Source organism: Canis aureus, chromosome 7 (genome assembly GCF_053574225.1).
Source record: "Canis aureus isolate CA01 chromosome 7, VMU_Caureus_v.1.0, whole genome shotgun sequence".
In the NCBI taxonomy this organism is placed as follows: Eukaryota; Metazoa; Chordata; class Mammalia; order Carnivora; family Canidae; genus Canis; species Canis aureus.
In genome coordinates, this window is record NC_135617.1 from 28,398,303 (window position 1) to 28,418,643 (window position 20,341).

A 20,341-nucleotide genomic window follows, 5' to 3' on the forward strand; every position below is an offset into this window, starting at 1 on the left:
AAACACAGAAGTCTTTAAATTGGATCAAACTTCAAATATACTAAAAATTCACATTGATAGAATAGCTCATTCTCCTATAATACCTGATAAATGGGACACTATAGTTTTTGTGTCAAAGAAGCATCATTAATATAGTAAGCAATAACTCAAAGTCAGAGCTATTTATTCTTTTTAATGTGTATTTTGGTAAAGAACTGATTAAGCTTTTAAAAAGTAAAACAAGAATGCATACCTTGGAGAACCAGGACCTTCTTTGGTAAGTGTATCTGTCACTTGGGTCTTGGGAAGCATGCCTTCACAAAGAAAAACAAAACAGCTATAGTTCTTCTAGATAGCATTTATCTTTTTTCTTTTTAGTAAACTTATTAAAATATCATAAAAGGACATACATAGATCAGATGTACTACATAATGAATTTTCATAAAGTAAAATATACTCTTGTAACCAGCACTCTTCTTATCCCCTCTTCCATTCACCACCCTCCCCCTAGGGTAACCATTATTCTACTTTTAATATCATTAGTTTTTGCCTGTATTTGGCTTTTATAGAAATGTAATCATAAGATATGTTTTCTTTTGGTCTGGCTTTTTTTTCATCCTGTATTACAGGCATTATGTCAAATAAGCATGATTGATAGTAAGCAATAAATCAAATCTGGGTTTTTGAGATTTTACCCATGCTGTTGAATCCAACAATAGTCTGTTCCTTTTTATTACTAAATATTACTATATTGTATAAATATACAAGAATTTATACATTTTTCTATTGATGGACATATGGGTTGTTTCCAGTTGCTATTAGACATTAATGGCACTGTTATAAATATTCTTGTTCTATGTACATGTGCATTCTTAAAGAATGTATATCCACATTTCTGGTAAGTTATTAGGGTGCGTGTATGTTCAATTTTGGTAGAAGGTGCTAAACACTTTTCCAAAATGGTTATACCAGTTTACTTTTTCCCAAAAGTGTCTGAGAGTTCCAGTTGCTCCACAACCTCACCAACAGGTGGTGTTCTGTATTTTTCCATCTGGGTCATCGTTGTGGACATGCATCAACATAGCATTTTAAAAGCCCACTAAAACTGTGGTTTTCAAATGAAAACTCAGACGTGGAAGAATTCTGGAGATTCTGTAAGCATTAAGTATTTCCCTCCCACAACAGGAGTGCATTGTTTGTATCTATAAAGTTTAGCTTGGAAAAAAGGAGGACTGTTGCTAAAAGACTTGAAAATCACTGTATCAATTATATTTCTATTCCTCAAACTGCAGGAAAACAAATTTTAGGAGTAGTCTCTGTTAAGTCTTAGAATTCTCACAATAGAAGTCACGTAATTAAAAAAGTCAGAGAGGGGAGGAACCTTTAGGATAGAAGGCTATTTTAGAGGTTTTCAGGATTCTTTCTGGCTGAGAAACTTCTGTTCAAAGCCAATTTAAGTGCAAGCACAGGATATCGAATAGCCATATTTTGGGGGTGAGGCTGATCATGAGCCCTGAGCTAGGGCCTTACTCAGTTTCCATCTCTCCCTATGTAACTTTACAGAACACAATTAGCTTTCAGATAAACAAAGGAAGTCTCAGAGATGTGATATAACAAAGCCAAAGTTATGAACTAACTAATGGTGAACCTAAAGAAGAATGCTTTACCAGAAAACTAAAAGTATAACAACAGGACTATAATAATTAAAATGTATTTTTGTCTAAAGTGACAAAAAATGAGAAAAGATAACCTTATTATATTATTTGAAAATCACTGGAAAGATATTTTACTAAGAGATTAATGTCATTTTGCTTTTGGAGGCCTTATAGATATATAAATAAAAAACAAATATATCACAACCTAACAATATGGATAAGAAAAAGCTATCAACAGGATTCACAGATTGTTAGTCAATTTTGATCTTATTAGGATCTGATTAGGACCAAGAAATCTGGATTTCAGGTGTTAGCACTGTGATGTTATAAAAACCACCATTTTTGTCTCCTCGAATCCAAACTAGTAAAGAAATCTGCCCCGCAATCTCATGAGAGAGCAGATGAAATAATTTCCACGTACTCAAAAAAAACTATACGGTATCATACAAATATAACTTTTTAAAACAGAATAATGTAATAGGCTGTGAAATGTGTCTCAATTTCAACATTTAGCAAGCAAAACAAAACAAAACATCTTATATATACTTCTAGAAAAGTTGAATCTATAGCAAATGTAGGTGGAATAAAATAATTAATTAAAGGTAGGTGGACTAAATGAACATTCTCCTCCCCCAAAAGTGCTGCTTGATGACTGATGTTAACTAGAAGGGATCAGGTCTCTAGTGGAATACCATAGTAGTTTATCTCATTCAGGATTTAAAATAGCTATTTGAATAATGACATTGCAGGCAGACATCACATCTGCAAATACACAGACTTACCACATAAACTTAAATTAGCCAAATATTAGAAGCAGGTAATAAATATAAATATACAATCTTATAGAATCCAAGATCATAATAGGTTACTATGCTGGCCAGATTACTGAAGAATAATCCATTCTTAAGATTAAGACTACCTTGAACTGAGGTATTAGTTAAATGTAGTAGATTCAGAAGTGGGCAGTAAGAAAGTAAAGGTTCTAGAAGCCATCTGTGGTGGGAATGGTAATGTCCAGTCCATAAGTAATGAGTCTTTAAGTGAAGCTTGTATGCCTATCTCAAAAGAGTCAATCATCATGTGAAACCTAAGATCAGTCCTTCATTGAATGTAGTGCTAAGCTATCAGACAAAAAGCTTCTGGTATTAAATCATAAACTGCAATAAGTCAGTCTGTAATATAAACTATTTTCTCAAGTTAAAAAAGAAGAGGTAATCTGGCAATCTAGTTTGTAGCTGAATTTCTATAAAATTTTTTTGCAAATATGGAGAAAAAACCCATTTCTAAACATATCTTAATAAGATAGTTCAGAATAGCCCCCAGTGTGTTTCCTAAGAGTCAATACTGACCACTACATCATACTTATTTTGTTTTTTTTTGGAGTGGGAGCTAGGTAGGGGGTGATGGACATTGGCAGCCATAATTCTGAGTCATACCAGATGGCTGAGCCAGAGTTGCTGAGCCTGGAAAAGCAGCTTAACAGGCTACTCAGCATCTGTGTGCAAACACCAGCATTGAGCTCCATGCCTGAGGATATGACTTGTTCAATCTTTACTTCTGTGAGTAGAATAACATCACTACAAATATTCAGGCCGCAGGCAGATGAACATATGTTCAGGGATGTTAGAGGAGGGATTACTTACTATAAGAGTAATGGCTAGAATAAGGAATCAATAAAGTTCTGCCAAATCCTCTAAATTTAGGCAAGTAAAGGCATCTTTGGATAAAAAAAAAAAATCTCAATGCTACCCCAAGTAACTCTGTAAAGCAATTTTGTATGGCAATGTAACTTTTGCGAATATGATCCATTTTTTACCATAAACATATATGACTTACCATTTAAGACTTTCTTTTCTTCATGATAGTCTGTATGGTAATTTTGAAAAAAAAGAAAAAAAAAAGAGCCACGTAACTATACTATAACATCAAAGAGAGTATCAGTTAATATTATATTTGAAGATAACAGCCCTTTTTTGGAAGGGTTTTCTTTAAAGGTCTGAGTAGAAAAGGCTAATAAATAGATGGCCTATGTTTGAAATAAGAAAGTTTCATCTCTGAAAATTACCAGACTATTTCTTCTCCTAGTATTCATCTCCCATTTCACTGATCTTTTTTTCTACTTCTTTGAACATCTTTCCCCTAATATCTTGGTTAATTTCTTTAGAAAGCATACAAAAACCCAAGTTTTGTCCAGGTTATCATATTCTAAAGTAGTCAAAAGTATCCATTATATGTAAGACATACATGTTAACAATCTAAAGAAAGACACCTTATTATCTATCTTAATCTATGTCAGTAAAATAATTATCGTTGCTCCAAATTTAAATGGCAAAATAATTAAAATATTAGACTTTCACTTGTATAGACAATGTAATACAATTAGTGTTACAAACCCAGGAAAATTTAACCGGTATTTTCTTTCAGGATGGCAGCCAAATCACAAATCTACATTGTATTTTGATCATCACAAGTGCTACACCATATGGTCAAAATAAAACCCTGAGCAAGTTAACAGAGTTAAAAAAAAAGAAAGAAAGAAAGAAAAAAAGAATGACAAGCCAACAAAATATACAGGTAGTAAACTGACATATCAATCATTAAGGTAACCTGTTTTAAGGAAAAAGAAACTAAACTACTTCAATGAAAGTTTTGAAATTTTTTACGTTCTAATTTTCAATCAACCAGAGATCCCATAATTACCTCCACCACTTCACCCAAGTATCATAAAATAGTCATGATTAAGGAGGCCAGATGACTATTCTTTTTATTCTCCTTATTTTACCAAAAAAAAAAAATTCATAGCTGAAAGGAATCTTAACAACATACATAAATTACCATCCGATCCCCTCATTTAAGACTGAAAACCAAAATGAAATCCATAGCTCTTCAGCAACAAAGACTGGACTTCTCTCAAATTCAGCATCGTATTTCTTACTATGGCATTGCTAGTGTTAATACTTCCCGGAAAGACAAAAGACCTAAAAATCATCTAAATTCTACCTCCAAATGAGCTTACAAACCTTACAAACTTTTTAAGGGATCACCGATTGTCCCTGCTTGATTGTTCACTTTCATCAGTGGGTTTCATTTATCTTTCCTACTGCAGCTATGATTGTTTTATCTTAGAACAAACAACAAATTCATAGATATAAGTAAATTAAATCTATTTTCAGTGCACCATATAGTTGGCAGTTTGAAGAATCTCATCTATCAAGTCAAACAATTTGTTTTTATTTAAGAGGATCACAGATTTTAAAATATTGCCCCAGGTAATTTGTTTCCAGAGGAAAATGTACATTTATCTTATATGACTTGCTTTCTGCCTGATGTGAACTGATTGAACCTGTCAGAACTTTCTGGATCCTACTAAATCAGTAATTTTTTTCCTGAGTCTATTTTTTAATACAAAAAGTACCAGCAGGAAGAAATCTTCTATTAAATGATCTAAATTAGGGACGCCTGGGTGGCTCAGAGGTTGAGTGCATCTGCCTTTGGCCCAGGGCATGATCCCGAAGTACTGGGATGGAGTCCCACATTGGGCTCCCTGCATGGAGCCTGCTTCTTCCTCTGCCTATGTCTCTGCCTCTCTCTGTCTTTCAGGAATAAACAAATAAAAGCTTTTTTAAAAATGATCTAAATTATATTTAAAAACTCTACTAGTCTTTTGCAACTCTTCTAAAAATCTGAGACACAGAAATGAGACTATTTTGTATTATTAAGTATATTTACATCTGAATCATCTTAGTCACATGAGACTGACAAGAAATCGGATATTCTGTCTAGATAATTCATTTCATTATTTAGTTGCTCCATGGCCAAGAGAACTTGTATTTTCTCACAATGTTGGTTAAACTGCATTACTCTACTAAGAGTCTGTTTTCTGGAGAGATCAGAGTCATTGTGAAAGCCAGCACTGCAATTTATAGACTGTACTCTATTCCTTTTTGGTAAGAGGGTGGGTGAGAATTTTTAATTGTGACCCTAATCCAGTTTACCTCTGTTGAGTGGAGCCACGGAGGACTCCTCTAGGATAAAGAAAGAAAAATTGTTTTACCAGTATACTCATTCTTTTAATAAATATTTATTGATCATCATCTTAATAGAGATTTTGATATAAAACCATTTTGGTAAAATGTTAGGAAAATATGGATATAAATTGTTTGCTTACTGAATTACTAAAATTATCCACAAATTTGGAAAGATCCATAATGAAAGTAGTAACATGGTTACCTTTGTGTGTGTATGGAAGGGGGAAACAAGTAGATGGGAGACAGGTATTAACAGGGGCAGAAATTAACATTTCTCACACTTGAGTCATGTGAATGCATTACTTATTCAAATAAATTAAATAAACAGAATTAAAAATAAAATGTTGATACATTCTTTTAAATACATATGATAAATGCTTTAAAAGAGATAAGCAGAAGGTAAGGTATAGAGAAGCATAGAGGAGGGTATCTCTACTTGGAAGGAATTTGAAAGGACTCTATTGAGGAAGTAATATTTTCGCTATGTATTGAAAATATGTAGGCATTTGTCACAAGGCTCTGAAGAAAAGTATTCTAGGAAGAGAAATGCTAAGCATTTATAATTGAATGTTTTACATGTAGCTACATACCTCATCTTCTTACTTCAAAAACCCTTTGGATTTTGGGTTGGATAGCTTTGGGCTAGATAAATTCTCTGTTGTAGGAATCTATCTTGTGTATTGGGCTGGATTTGGGGCTGATTAATTCTTTGTTGAGGGGGTCTACCCTGTGCACTGTTAAGGGTATGCAATGGCATCACTGCCCTCTCCTCTAACCCACTAGAATGCAAGTAGCACCTAGTTTAGTTGTGACAACCAAAATGTCTTGACGTTGCTCCCTTGAGCAAAATCAATCTGTTAAGAATCATTGATACACACACACACACACACACACACACATATGTGCAAAAGTAGGTAACTTTAATGAGGTGATTCTCTGCCTTACAACATGAAGCATCCATGGTTCTTTAAATAGCAGGATTCTCCAATTGAGTAACTATATCCCTTAAGTAAATATACATATAAACCTCAGTATCTTCACTTTTATTCTTATTTAAACATTTTTTTGTAATTTTTTCTTTGTTTCAAGTTTTTATTGAAATTCCAGTTAGTTAAAAAAAGGGGGGGGGGAATGGGAGGATGAAGGAGGGTGAAATTCTATTTAGTTAACATATAGTGTGTTCATCTTTTTTTTTTTTTTTAAGATTTTACTTATTTGAGAGAGAGAGACAGAGAGAGAAGAAGTAGGGCAGAGGGAGAAGCAGCATCTTAACTTTTCAAGTGAAGGTGTTAGAACACCTCTAAATCTCTTCCATCTCTAAGCAGTCTACACTGATCTATGGATCCAAGTGCTTTATAGTCAATAACTGCTTGAGTGAGTGGGTGTAAAAATGAAAAACATAAAGTATTAGAAACCATGATAAAGCAATGAGAAATTAAGAAGAAATATTTCTGACACTACCCTATGCCACTGGAAAATATGACCATTTTTAAAATATGACTTCCATTAAAATTTTTTCCATTAAAATTTTTTAAAGTATACTTATGATCTAGAGCAGTGCTGCCCAAAAGAAATATAATGCAAGCCATAAGCATACTTTTAAATTTTCTATAACCACATTAACAAAATAAAATGGAACAGGTTAAATTAATTTTAATAATATATTTTTACTTAACATAATATATCTAGAACATTATCATTTCAACATGTAATCAATGTAAAATTTATGAGACATTTTACATTCTTTTTTTCAACTAAGTCTTAGAATGCAGTATTTTATACTTTTAACACATCTATATTTGGACAAGGCACATTCTAGCACTGGATAGCCATAGATGGTCTGTGCCTACAATAATGGCAACAGTGGATTAACATAGGGCAAAAAACAAGAACATTTTTTATCTTTGCCAGAGAATGAAGTGTTCCATCCACATAAATAAGTAATCAAGAACTGAAGCTTACCTTTACAAGCAAGTTTCTCCTTTTATTCATTATTGATACTTTTCTAAAGCACAATACGACCCATAATACTTTTTAAACAAAGGATTATTTTAAAAAATCACTGATTCTTTGCTTCATAAGGATCTACAAGTACTATGTTTTATATTCTGATGCAATTAGCTTCTCTGTTTTCTTCCTAGACATCCATGCATTTCACCACTGCTACACTACAAACCACCAGATAAACTAAAAACTATCCTTCCAGAACTGCCCAGCTGTAGATGCTCATAGAATGCCAATTCTGGATACCCCTGCTTTGGGGTCTGGCAGGCTACCTACCTAAAAGAGGGTACTAGGGATCTTATATTGAAGGAAGCCCATGCATAAAATTCCTCTTCAGCATAGCCAGTCTCCCCATCTTCCTCCACAAATCCTCATATTGGCAATAGTCTCTCTCCACCTACTGTTCCCACTTCTCTGGTTTCACGGTCTATTCCTACTTCATCTGTTTTCATCCTCTGTTCCCAACTCATCTAGAAAGTTCTAAGTGTGGAGTGAACACATGCTCTGATTTGCCAGAGTCGCAGTTTATCCCCCATCATCCCAGCACAATTACTAACAGAGCCTCCCTGCATACTCAGAACTGCCTCAATCTGGACAACTACAACATTAACCCATTCTAGTAGTTTCTATTGATAAGGCCAGCTGAGTTCAATGATCAATCCGTGGCCAGAGATGAAAGGCACAAGTAGTACTTACGTTACAGTGGTGTTTTGCCTTAATTATTGTGAATATTCCTTATTTCTGACACATCAGATCTTACTCTTTAGTTACTCTGCCCCTGTTTATATGCTCTACTCCTGCTGGTTAGCCTGCAGTTCAAACTGTATCTTGCTAGATCTTAAGTCTCTACGGTTAAAAAACAACAACCAAAAAAACCCTGATCTTCTTACTTGCAATCAACACCTTGCCTACTAGAAAAATTCTTGTCTTTATTTCCTAATGCTTTGCAAGTTGACTCATCACTACCTGCTGCTGGCTTTACCCTAGCAAGACACTGACACTCTTTATATATATAAACGCTTTATAATGAAACACAGATTCACAGCCCTAATCTCACAGGCCAAAGCAATAATAATGATAGTATTTTCTTTTTCACAGAAACAGAACGATCTTTCAGGTGAAACATGTTAGGGGTAAAAAGGCAAAAGGTTCAGGGCTCGTTTATACCTAGTAACTGTAGGGATATAAGAAGGAATAGGAAATGTAAGCAGTCTCAGGCCTGAAAGAGTGGAGGGGCAAAAGGTGCTCCCACAGCAGCAACCACTTCTACTATCTCTCTGCCATCTGTTGGCAACTTCTTAGTGCTAGCTGGTCAGCAAACATAACTTCCCTGAGCCCTCCCAGTGATGTTAGGACGTTTCGTTCTTCAACCTTATTTTACTGCTGAAGAAAACTCAGATCTGTTAATTGATGCCAAAGAACATAACAGTTTATGAGTGGCAGAGATGTGATCTGAACCTATGTTGGCGTCTATGAAACTTGCACTCTTTCTGCAGATCCTCTGCTGCCTCAGTCATCAATAGCAGGGCTGGGAACAGGGTTAAAAAGGAAACTTAATAATTTACGAATATATAATATCTGACTCTGTATCTCATTCTGGGTGAGAAACATGTTTGCGCTCCCCTGAGCCAGGAGGAGGAGAAGGAGAAAGAATACTCATTATAGTTTATTTCTTTATGATTAGGATTTAATTAGAAAGCCTGTTTCCTCAATCCCTCAAACTCTCCTGATTTTGGTTTGGTAGTTGTTTTAGTTTTCTTCCTGGTCTCAACTACCTGTATTTCATCCTCACTGTAACTGAATGATTTTAGGTTGCCAGTTATTTTCTCTCAGCATTTCTAAGATACTGTTCTATGGTTTTCTGGCTTCTACTGTGGTTCAAGTAAATAAGCTGTAGCAGCTAATAAATTATATGAGTTAGCTGTCACTCCAGCAAGCACTGGTTTGTTGGTACATCTGTCTCTCTTGGCTGTTTCCGTATCTTCTCATTGTCTTTAGTGTTCTGCAGTTTTACTACAAAGAGTCTGTTGAAATCTAAGTTAAAAAAGGCACAGGAGTGTCACACATCACTGCCAGGTTAGCACCAGCACCACTCACCTTTCGGAATAGTAGGCTTAATGGCCATTCTGCCAACCAGGCATTCTTTCAGCATGGATTCATAATTGACCCAACGATGAACCTAGGATGGGATATAAATGACAAAAAAGAAACATGACTCACACTCCATGAGATGATCTCATTTTATTTGCAGCAAAACTAAACAATCTTACACTGCTCTGAAAAACTAAGAAGCAGATTCAATCAGCCAATAATGGAGTGACAGGGAGGCAGTATACATAGGGATTCTTTAGACAATGTTCTCTAAGTGTTGTCTATAGACCTCTGGAGGTTCCTAACACCCTTTCATATTTCCATGAGGTCTCCATTAGTTTCATAATAATATGAGATGCTTTTGCCGTTTCCACTGGTGTTGACACTTGCACTAATGTGGAAAAAGCAACAGTGGTTAAACTGCTTGCATGTTGGTATGAATCAAGGCAGCAGTTTCAATCTTTATATTCTTCACCATCACATATCTACAGGGGTGGGGTGGTGGGGTGGGGGACTGGCTTAAGAATATCCTTCCTGAAGGGGCGCCTGGGTGCTCAGTCAGTTGAGCATTTGACTCTTGATCTCAGCTCAGGTCTCGAGCTCGGGGTTGTGAGTTCAAGCCCCGCACTGGGCTCCACGCTGCATGTGGAGCCTATTAAAAAAAAAAGAATAACTTTTATGAAGTAGAAGAAATTATCAAATTTTCTAAAATCTCAACGCTTGAGTATAGGTCTTGTTTACATTCTGTGTGACAAAATGAGACATTCTCAAAAACACTCCTGCTGCAAAGTAAGATGGTCACCTTAAGGAAACACACCTACGCAATTACTTGATTTGCAAATTGAACTGAGCTTTTTTGTCTCAGAAGGCCATCTATATGTAAACGAAAAAGACTGAAAAACAAACTGGTTATTCAGACTTGGATAACTGACAGACATTTGCTTGAAAATGAACAGACTGAGACTGTCACTTCAAGGAAAACAACTGACTGTATTTGTTGCCAAGCTCACCAGTGGGAATTAAATTTAAATATCCTCTGGAGGACGCTTTCTCAATATATATTAAAAACCTAAAAATATGCAGCTCTTTCACTAAGTAATTTGTGAATTCACCTAATATACACATATACACAAAAATGCAGGTACCAGGATATTCATCATAGGACTACTTATATTAGCAAAATACTGGAAATGACCTAGATGTCCAATTGTAGAAGACCAGTAAAGGAAAACTAATATACTATTCAACAAAATGATAGCTCATTAGTAAAATAACCAGGTCAAATAATACTGACATGAGAATCTTCATATATGCTCCTAAGTAAATAAATATATACTAAAGTAGCAAATCCATAATATATAATTATAAATGGGCACTCATTTGTTAATAAAAATTAAAATTCCTTTTACCAAATATTTATGGAACATCCAATGACATATAAAGCACTATCCCTGGGGCTATAGGAGTGGGTAGAATTTTAACAGATAAAGGAAGGAGAAAGATATTCAAGAAGGCAAAGGTAGGACATTTGTTAATCATGGAACTAGTGATTTGCTCAAAGCACTTCAGTTTGCTCAAAGCAAACTGCACATTGAGAATATTTGCCTTTAGACAGTCGTTTAAGGCCTCAAAGTCCACGCTAATGACTTTCAATTTATCCCACTGTTAATGATGCACATCTGAAGAGTTGTAGGACAAGGTGCTAAGATGACTGTCTTTTTTAAGCAATACTCATCTAGCTGTCATGTTATTTACATTGGTACTGAAGGCAAAGATATGAGGACAGTATTAAAATAGCAGGGTCAGAGAAGGTGATAATGACTTCATCTAAGGCAGCAGGAAGAAAGAAAAGGATGTAATGTTTAAAGACAGCATCACAGAATTTCATCAGTGACTGGTTATTGGTGCACAATGAGGAAGGCAAAGATTACTCAAGTGGCTTTGAGTTCCCATTACCAGAAACAGGAAACGGGAAATAAAAGGAAAGAAGATGAGTTGATATTATTTGAAAGCAAAATGAGTTGAAGTGCCAACGGGTAATCAAATTGCTCATTAGGCATTTGGAAATACAAAATAAGAGGTCAGAAGTGGAAGTAGAGACAGAAATTTGACAGTAAAAAAGATTATTTAATATTCTTTGTACAACTCAAATACTAGCCCTGAATAAATTCTCAAATATTTAAAGATACAAGAAGCTTCACCACAGTTTCTAGAATATAAAGTTGTTTACTTCTGTGGTAAGTGAAAGTCTTAAACAAATATCACTGTTTCTGTTGAAGTCAAAGGAAATGCAGCAATCTGGTAATTAATGTACTGTTAAACTGCTGAAGAATTTAACAACATAGCAGTTCTTGTGATTTCTCCAAAACTTAAATAAGGTTTATTACTTAAATAAGGTCCCTGTACCTCACAACACTGAGGAATATAAAGACTAGATTTTACTGGATGAAACCTCTTTTTATGGAAGACTATACTCAGTATCAAGAGGTTACAGAACAGATATAAGAAGAAAGTATGTCAGATAATTTTTCATGCAAATGTTCCCAAACTTTTCCATTTAGCTTGCACTGCTGGACAATAACAAATACCAAATGACAACAGGAATTTGCCTTAAATCAGCAATAAGAACCTCCCAACGAAACTGCTATTATGACCAATGGCCAAACACAACTTTCCTCCAACCCAGAAAGAACATTAACAGCAAATGGGAATCTGCTATTTAAGCAGATGCACCTCAGTATCATTAAAATATAAAACAAACAGTATTTCTGGCAACCTGCTTAATAAGTAAATCCTAAAATGGATGAGAAGGTAGGAGGAACAGAAATCAAATTATATTTGATCAGAAGTCAACTCGGGGTGCCTGGGTGGCTCAGTCATTTTGAGCGTCCAACTCTTGGTTTCAGCTCAGGTCATGATCCCTGGGTAGTGAGATCAAGCCCCGTGTCAGGCTCCTTGTTCAGCAGGGAGTCAGCTTGAGAATACTCTCCCTCTGCCCCTCCACCTACTCATGTGCACTCTCTATCTCTCTCTCAAATAAATAATCTTTAAAAAAAGTCAACTCTAAAAATAATCCAATCTCACTCCAGTATCTCAAATGGTAAAACTCTAGTGCCATAACATGGATCGTCATCACTAAAATACAAAATAAAGCATATGTGAGACAAAGCCAAATTTCTATTCTTCTCAAGATTGTTGTTTCACAATAGTAGTAAACATACTCTATGTAACTTTTAAATAGCATAAGAGCTAATGTTTGGTTTTAGTAAATATATGGGGAAAGATGACTAATTTAAATATCTTTTGAAATATACATAAGCTCTGCTATCGCTCTAGGAAATAAAAATTTCTATTCATTAATCATCTAACTTTCTACATCATTTGCAGATTCAGCATAGCAAGACGGGCTGATTATTTAACACTCCCCAAAGGAGAAAAAACTAAGCACAGAGAAGCTAAGTGTCTTGTTCTTTATTCTAATTGTTACTGCCTCCCATAAGTCAATCATCATAATTCTCAAAAATCAATCAAAAGTAAGTAAACAGATGCCAGCAGAGGAAACAGCAAGCACTTAAGAGTAGACGACCAGATACAGATTTGAAACCATCTCTAAATTATAGCAAAATAATTAAAAGGCAAATTAAACAAACAGTTGTACTTATGAGCATCTTCCTACATTTCAAAATTCAAGCAACACATATGAAATTTGTGCAACTATTTTCTTTTTCTTCTACAACCATCATACTGCTAAATCTAAGAGAATTCTTCTACTGTAATACTATGATCACCTTCACCACCTTACCTGATCAAAGAGGTCAGTACCGTCGGATCCTGCTGCTCTCATGAGTTCATCTTCTCCACCAGGATGATATTCCATATACGGGCTGACATTATAAACAAACCCTATATCAAAACAAGGGGAAATAATATCTTAAATGAACTTCTTAAGAGTTGTACAAACTATAAATATAAGTTTCAAAAAATCTTTTCACTTTTCAAATGTGTCCTACTTAACAAATCATTATTATTTCAAAGTATTTAGTACATACAGGGTATAAAACTTCACTATACTCTCAAGCTAACAAGTTAGCCTGCCAGTTTCATGGGTCCTGGGCAGAAAACATCAGACACAAAGGATAATTTAGTATTTACATCACTAGCAGTAGCAGTGGCTATAATATCAGCATTTGCTGGGTTCCCTGAAGACCTATGTGAAGAGGGCCAGACAGTACCTATGCCCTCAATGCACAGCATGAAGGGAGGGGAACTCTTAAGTTTAGGAAAGTTGAATCTTTTATAATGGGCAGTAAGGAGATGCACCCTTTGTTCTGGAGGGTGACATTACCTTTATTATACCAAACAGTAGGCAAGCCTGTCCATTACTCTAGAGGAAGTCAGGAGTTCTACTACCCAAGGTTGTTTACTATGCAAATATCCCTGAAAAGATTGTCCAGCACAAAGACAGCCAGTGTTTCTGCTTATAAGATGTGTAGATATCTGAAAAACCTATAGAGAATTGCCTCCTAAGACAAAGAAATAATGAAACACTCATTATTTCATCTCAGTGAACAATGGGCAAGCAGGGGTGACTGGGCCACTGAGGCATGCTCTGAGAAAGGAAGCATAATCCTTCTCTGCAGTTGTCCAAGGAACAAAGATTATGGTTTAGATCTTAATAATCCTTTTATCTTCCTCAAACATTTACTTTATCTGTTCATACATTTAAATGTATTTCTATTTTTTTTTAAAAAAAAGGGAACAACAAAGAGGAAAATTTCTTAATGAACAGCCCTCCCAAGGAAATGAGTTGCTTTTTAATCCTTTACTTGAAAACTAGATGGTAGACAAATCCAGCCCTAAAGACACCTCAAGAGAACAAGGACAACTGGTTTTTCTTATATCCAGGACTATTCCCTCTTTATGTTATGACTCCCGTGAATTTAAATAACTTCAGGTAACTTAAAATATTCATTCTATATAATAATCTTTAGAAGAAAGAAGAGATTGGATTTCAGACCCAAAAAGGTACTGTCTTTTTTCCACAAGTTTAATTTTAGAGAATAACCAACCAGCTATATTTCTTTATAAAATGGCTTAAAAGCAATTTAGGCAACAGACAGAAGTAAATTCACAAAATCTCTCTTTCAGCAGTTCTCCAAATAAGTCTGAGAAAAAAAATCCAAACAACTGGTGGAGTTCCCTCCTTTCTTCTTCCCTATCCACCTTCCCCACCAAATTTGGAAGGAAATTTTCCTATTGTTTAATGCTTAAAATCCACAGACCACAAATGCCAGAGGTAATGATTAGGATCAAAATTATTCTCAATGGGTGTGGGGTTTGTTTTTGTTTTTTGTTTTGTTTTGTTTGTTGTTTTAAGACAGAATGCCTTCCAAACAAAGGAATTCCAAACTTTCTCTGCAAGCAAACCTGGACTAGAGTTTCTCAAGAATATGAAACTTAAAATACACATAGAAGTTTCATGAACCTTCTATAATGGAATGTCATGTGTTTTAGCAACCAGTAGAAAGATAAACAGCTTTGCCAGCTATCCATAATCAGCATATAAAGCTTAAAACATCCTACAGGTGCTCTCCTTGACCTCACAACCCTTTTTTTTTTTTAAAGATTTTATTTATTTATTCATAGAGACACAGAGAGAGAGAGATTGAGAGAGGCAGAGACACAGGCAGAGGGAGAAGCAGGCTCCATGCAGGGAGCCCGATGTGGGACGTGATCTCCAGTCCCCAGGATCACATCCCGGGCTGCAGGCGGTGCCAAACCGCTGCGCCCCCGGGGCTGCCCCCTCACAGCCCTTTTGATGGACCCTTATCCTCTCATATTCTCACTCCAGATTTGAACAGCTTCCATGCTCTTCAAATGGACAAAACTGGGAATACCAATAAAATCCCTCACTCTCAGGAACTGAGACTATTAATGTTTCAGTCCAAGAAATGTTAGATCCAACCACACTTGGCAGTGTTAGTAATTTTTTAATTATGAGATGTAAATCCAGCTCCCAAAATGCAACTGCTGTTTTTCTTTTTCTTCCTCTATCTTATCGCCTTTCTTTTTCCTTTTCAAAGGCATTTCCTAACAACTAAAACTTAACTGTAGCAAAAGAACATAAATGCAAAGAACCTAACTTTATGCTTTTCTTTCATGCTTGATTGTATTCTATTTGTACTATACCCAGGTTTTAGACAGCAGTCTCTCATGTCTAAGCCTCTAGCTTCCTATGGATTCTTACCACCTGGTTTTTAGAAACTAATTTTGCAACTTTCTAAATTTTGCAATGACACAATTAACTTCTTCCCACAGTTCTAGATGCTCTGCTCCAGTATGGCAGATCTATACAACTGACTGCCTGTTAAATATAAATAGATAGTATTTAGGAATCCACAGGCATAATCTCAATTTAATTCTAGGTTATTAATAAATTCTGCAAAATCTAAATCCTAACAATAACATTAAGAACAAAAATGGAGGGATCCCTGGGTGGCGCAGCGGTTTAGCGCCTGCCTTTGGCCCAGGGCGCGATCCTGGAGACCCGGGATCAAATCCCACGTCGGGCTCCTGGTGCATGGGGCCTGCTTCTCCCTCTGCATATGTCTCTGCCTCTCTCTCTCTCTCTGTGTGACTATCATAAATAAATAAATTAAATAAATCTTTAAAAAAAAAAAAAAAGAACAAAAATGGGCAGGAAGAGATTCATAAAACACCAATCCTGAATGTAGCAGAGGATTTTGGTGACAGCCCAACTGGTGCTTTTAGGTTATTTATATGGGTCACCTTCAGATACACAGAGGGCTTTAGGGAGAATATCTACTGATCTATCAATCTATCAATCTATCCATCCACCCATCCACCCATCCATTCATCCATCCCCTCCTTTATACTGATATTTTTTGTTTTGTATTTTGTTTTATAAACTGTAACCCAGAGTAGATTGAAGGATTGACTGAGTACTGTTAAGAGCAAGTTAATTTCACAATAGACATACCAATCATAGTGTGGTACACCCTAAACTTACAAAGTGTTATATGTCCATTATATCTCAATGTAACTGAAAAAACTGATAAAAAAAGAACTTACTAAAATTAAGACACAACAGTTTTATTAGGAACACATACTCTAATGTTTAAATACATCACTTTTCAAATGCTCTAGCAACATTCAGAGGTGGGTTTTTTAGCTAAATTGTCCTAGCTGAGCTGCAGTGAAATTGAGAGCACACTTTCAGAACAACAGCCACACTGAGTTCTTTAGGCAATGTACTGGTAGTACCTGTTCTAATATTTTCATACTAAATTATCTCTCATGTGTTATATGTCTGGAACTCCAAGCTCTCAAATATGTTCTTAGAATAAAAATTACTCCCTTTAAAATGACCACTTAGTGCTTTGTATCATCAGAAATTACTGCCAATTCAATCACAGAAAGAGTCTTAAGACTGGGAGAACTCTAAAGGTAATGTTTAGTCTGATTTCCAATCCAATACAGGACTTACCTCTATAAGATCTACAAACAGATGATCATCTAGCATCTGCTTGAATAGTGCCAGTGTCTAGGAACTCACTGCTTATTTAAAGGCTTCGTTCAAGGATCATTATCATTTTTCTACCTAAAAACTAATGTTGCCATTTTACACAGAAAGAACTCTTCTCTATTTTGGTAAGTGCTGCCCCTAGTTTTTCACATATACGTTTTATATTTGTTGTAATTTAAACCCTAGCTACTACTGCTAAAGACTAAGGCATCTTATAACAAAATATTTAAGTTTGTTTGTAGAAACTTGAAAAACCCACAACAAAATGTGTAAAAGAAAAGAAAATATACCACTTGCCTAACCCAACTAACAAAGTTACTGTGATTGAGCAGTAAATGTCATCCTGAACTTCCTAGCAGCCACGGCTAAAAAAGAGACACTAATAACACTAGCTGCATTATCTGATTTTAAAAAGTATTAAAAAGAAACAAAGAGGACTCCTCAGTTCTTTAAAAAGGAGAAACCCCCTCTAAGCTTTTGATGTTGATATGATGAGTCCCTGTACAGGTCACTGACCATGTGACAGGTACTATGACTTACCAATATGCAGAAACATTCTTCAGGTAGTATTCCTAAGTTACCGCTAATGTACTTTCTGTCTCTTGAGACTTGCAGATTTGGGGCATTTCATATAAATGGAACATATAACACATGGTATTTTGTTTACCTTCTTTCACTTAGTATAATGTTTTCAAGGTTCATCCATGTTGCAGTATGTATCAATACTTCATTCCTTTATATGGCTGAATAATATTCCATATATGGACAGAGCATACTCTGTTTACCTGTTCATCAGTTCATTGACATTTAGCTTGTTTTCACTTTTGGGTTATTATGAATAATGCTGCCATGAACATTCATGTACCCATTTTTATGTAGACATATATTTTTATTTCTTTTTGAGTATATACATAGGCGTAAATCTGCTGGGTCATAATACAATTTATGTTTAACCTCTTGAGGAATTGCCAGAATGTTTTCTATTCTCAACAGCAATGTGTAAAGCTTCCAACTTCAGAGCACTCTTTTTAAGCCACCACTTCAACTTCCCATAGACAGAAAAAGCCTTTTGCCACCTACAGACCCCAAATCACTTATCTCAGATAACTGAACTCACAACTGGATTGCAGCAAGCTCCAACTCATTCTCAACCCCAGCTCTACATCAGACACACAAAGTTAGACTCAAGTAACATTTACACTTACTAATCTATCTCCCAGATAAGGTTCCTACAATTTTTCAGGTTAGGTAACCACAAGAGAACCATAATAATCCACTGATAAGGAGTGAACTACATCCTCATGGTTCAGGCCACACACCCACTGATAATTCCTCATTTTCTTTGCTCTATCTTATGTCAGAGAGTCTCAAAGCATGATCCAGGGCTTCCTAAGGGAGCTCAAAAGTCTTTTGATGAGTGGCCCAAGGCCAAAACATTTTTGTAGTAATACTAAGATGTTATCCACCTTTTAAAAAATCTTTCACATGTGGTAAGATTAAATGCAGAAAGTGATAGAAAAATACAATTGTCACCTTAGCCTCACTTTAAAGAGATTAGCGAAAATGTAAGATGATGCCACTTCTCTATTTTTTGTTTTGGAAAAACAAAACTCTCTTGGAAAAGAGAGTTATTTTTCATAAAAATATCTATTATTTGTGATAACATACAATACATATAGTGAGTTTATTGTTTTTATTTTAAAGTGAATTTTTAAATGTTCTTTAAATATCTTTTTTTTTTAAGGTGGTTTAATTGGGGCGCCTGAGTGGCTTGGCTGGTTGACTGTCAGACTCTTGGTTTTGGCTCAGGTCATGATGGTAGGGTAGTGAGATCAAACCCCATGTCAGGCTCCGTGTTCAGTGTGGAGTCTGCTTAAGATCCTCTCCCTCTCCCCACTCACATTCTCTCTGTTTTTCTCTCTCTCTCTCTCTCAAATAAATAACCAAATAATTAAAATCTTGGGAAGAAAGAGCTGCCTCTTAAAATTTCATAATTTTCATTTCTGAAAGGTGAAAGCATCAATAGATATAACCATAAACAAAAACTCCTTAGAGGTCTTCAATAGTTTTTTTAAAAAGAGTAAAGAGATCTTAAAGCCAAAAACGTTTGAGAACTATTGCTATAAGTGAAAGTGGCATTTTTGTAATCAGATTTAAAAATAATTTTTGTTTAAAATTCAAACATAGATTTAACTCTAAAGTCCCACATTATATTCATTCAACAAAATTTTTTTTTCAAAAATTCATTTAATGCTTATCATGTACATGTCAAGTATTATACGACTACATTGCAGTATTACTATTTATTTCACTATTTGCCACTGTTCATTTTGTTTTAAAATAAATGAAGGAAAAGTAAAATAATTCACATAATAAATTAATTCCACATAATAAAATCATAGTATATTTCCCTGTATTCAAATGCACAGATCCATTTTTGCAAGTACCATGACCAGTTTGCCATCTTGTGTTCAGTAAAGAAATAGCACATTATTTTAAGTCTACTGATATTTATCTAGATCTATCAACTGCTAAGAGAGGGTATTAAAATATGCAACAATGACTTTGAATTTTTATTCTACATTTCAATGCTATCAATGTTTGTTTCATGTATTTTGAAGCTTCGTTAAAGCATAAAGTCTTCACAATGAACTGACTTTTAACATGATGAAATGTCTTTACCTCTAGTAAGATTTATTTTTGTTTGGGTAGTATCTTTTATCTAATATTAATATAGTCCAACCTTATTATACTTACTGTCTAGATAATATACAGTTTCCTACACATATACTTTCAACCTATCTGTGTCTTTATATTTAAAGTACATTCTTTTACAGAGCACCTAAATAGACATTTCTACATTCTTCTTCATCCTTATCCTCAAATTTTCTTTTTCTTTTTATAAGTTTTATATCTTATAAGTTTTCTATCTATTCCTCTTTCCCTACTTCCTTTGAGGTTAACGAAGTATTTTTTATTTTTTTTTATTTTTTTTTCGAAGTATTTTTTAGAATTTCATTATATCTATTGACTTTTTA

General features: G+C 35.0%; 1 protein-coding gene across 2 annotated transcripts in view; it reads right to left on the reverse strand.

Moving 5' to 3' along the window:
- CYB5R4 (cytochrome b5 reductase 4) overlaps positions 1-20,341 on the reverse strand; it is a 77,735-nt gene that overhangs the window by 39,954 nt on the left and 17,440 nt on the right. For both annotated transcript variants that reach the window (XM_077903216.1, XM_077903217.1), the window contains exons 3-6: positions 13,560-13,660; positions 9,764-9,845; positions 3,471-3,500; positions 233-293 (exon numbers count right to left, since the gene is read on the reverse strand). In XM_077903216.1, the coding sequence (XP_077759342.1) occupies positions 233-293; positions 3,471-3,500; positions 9,764-9,845; positions 13,560-13,660 (274 nt within the window). The remainder of the gene's footprint in view (positions 1-232; positions 294-3,470; positions 3,501-9,763; positions 9,846-13,559; positions 13,661-20,341) is intronic.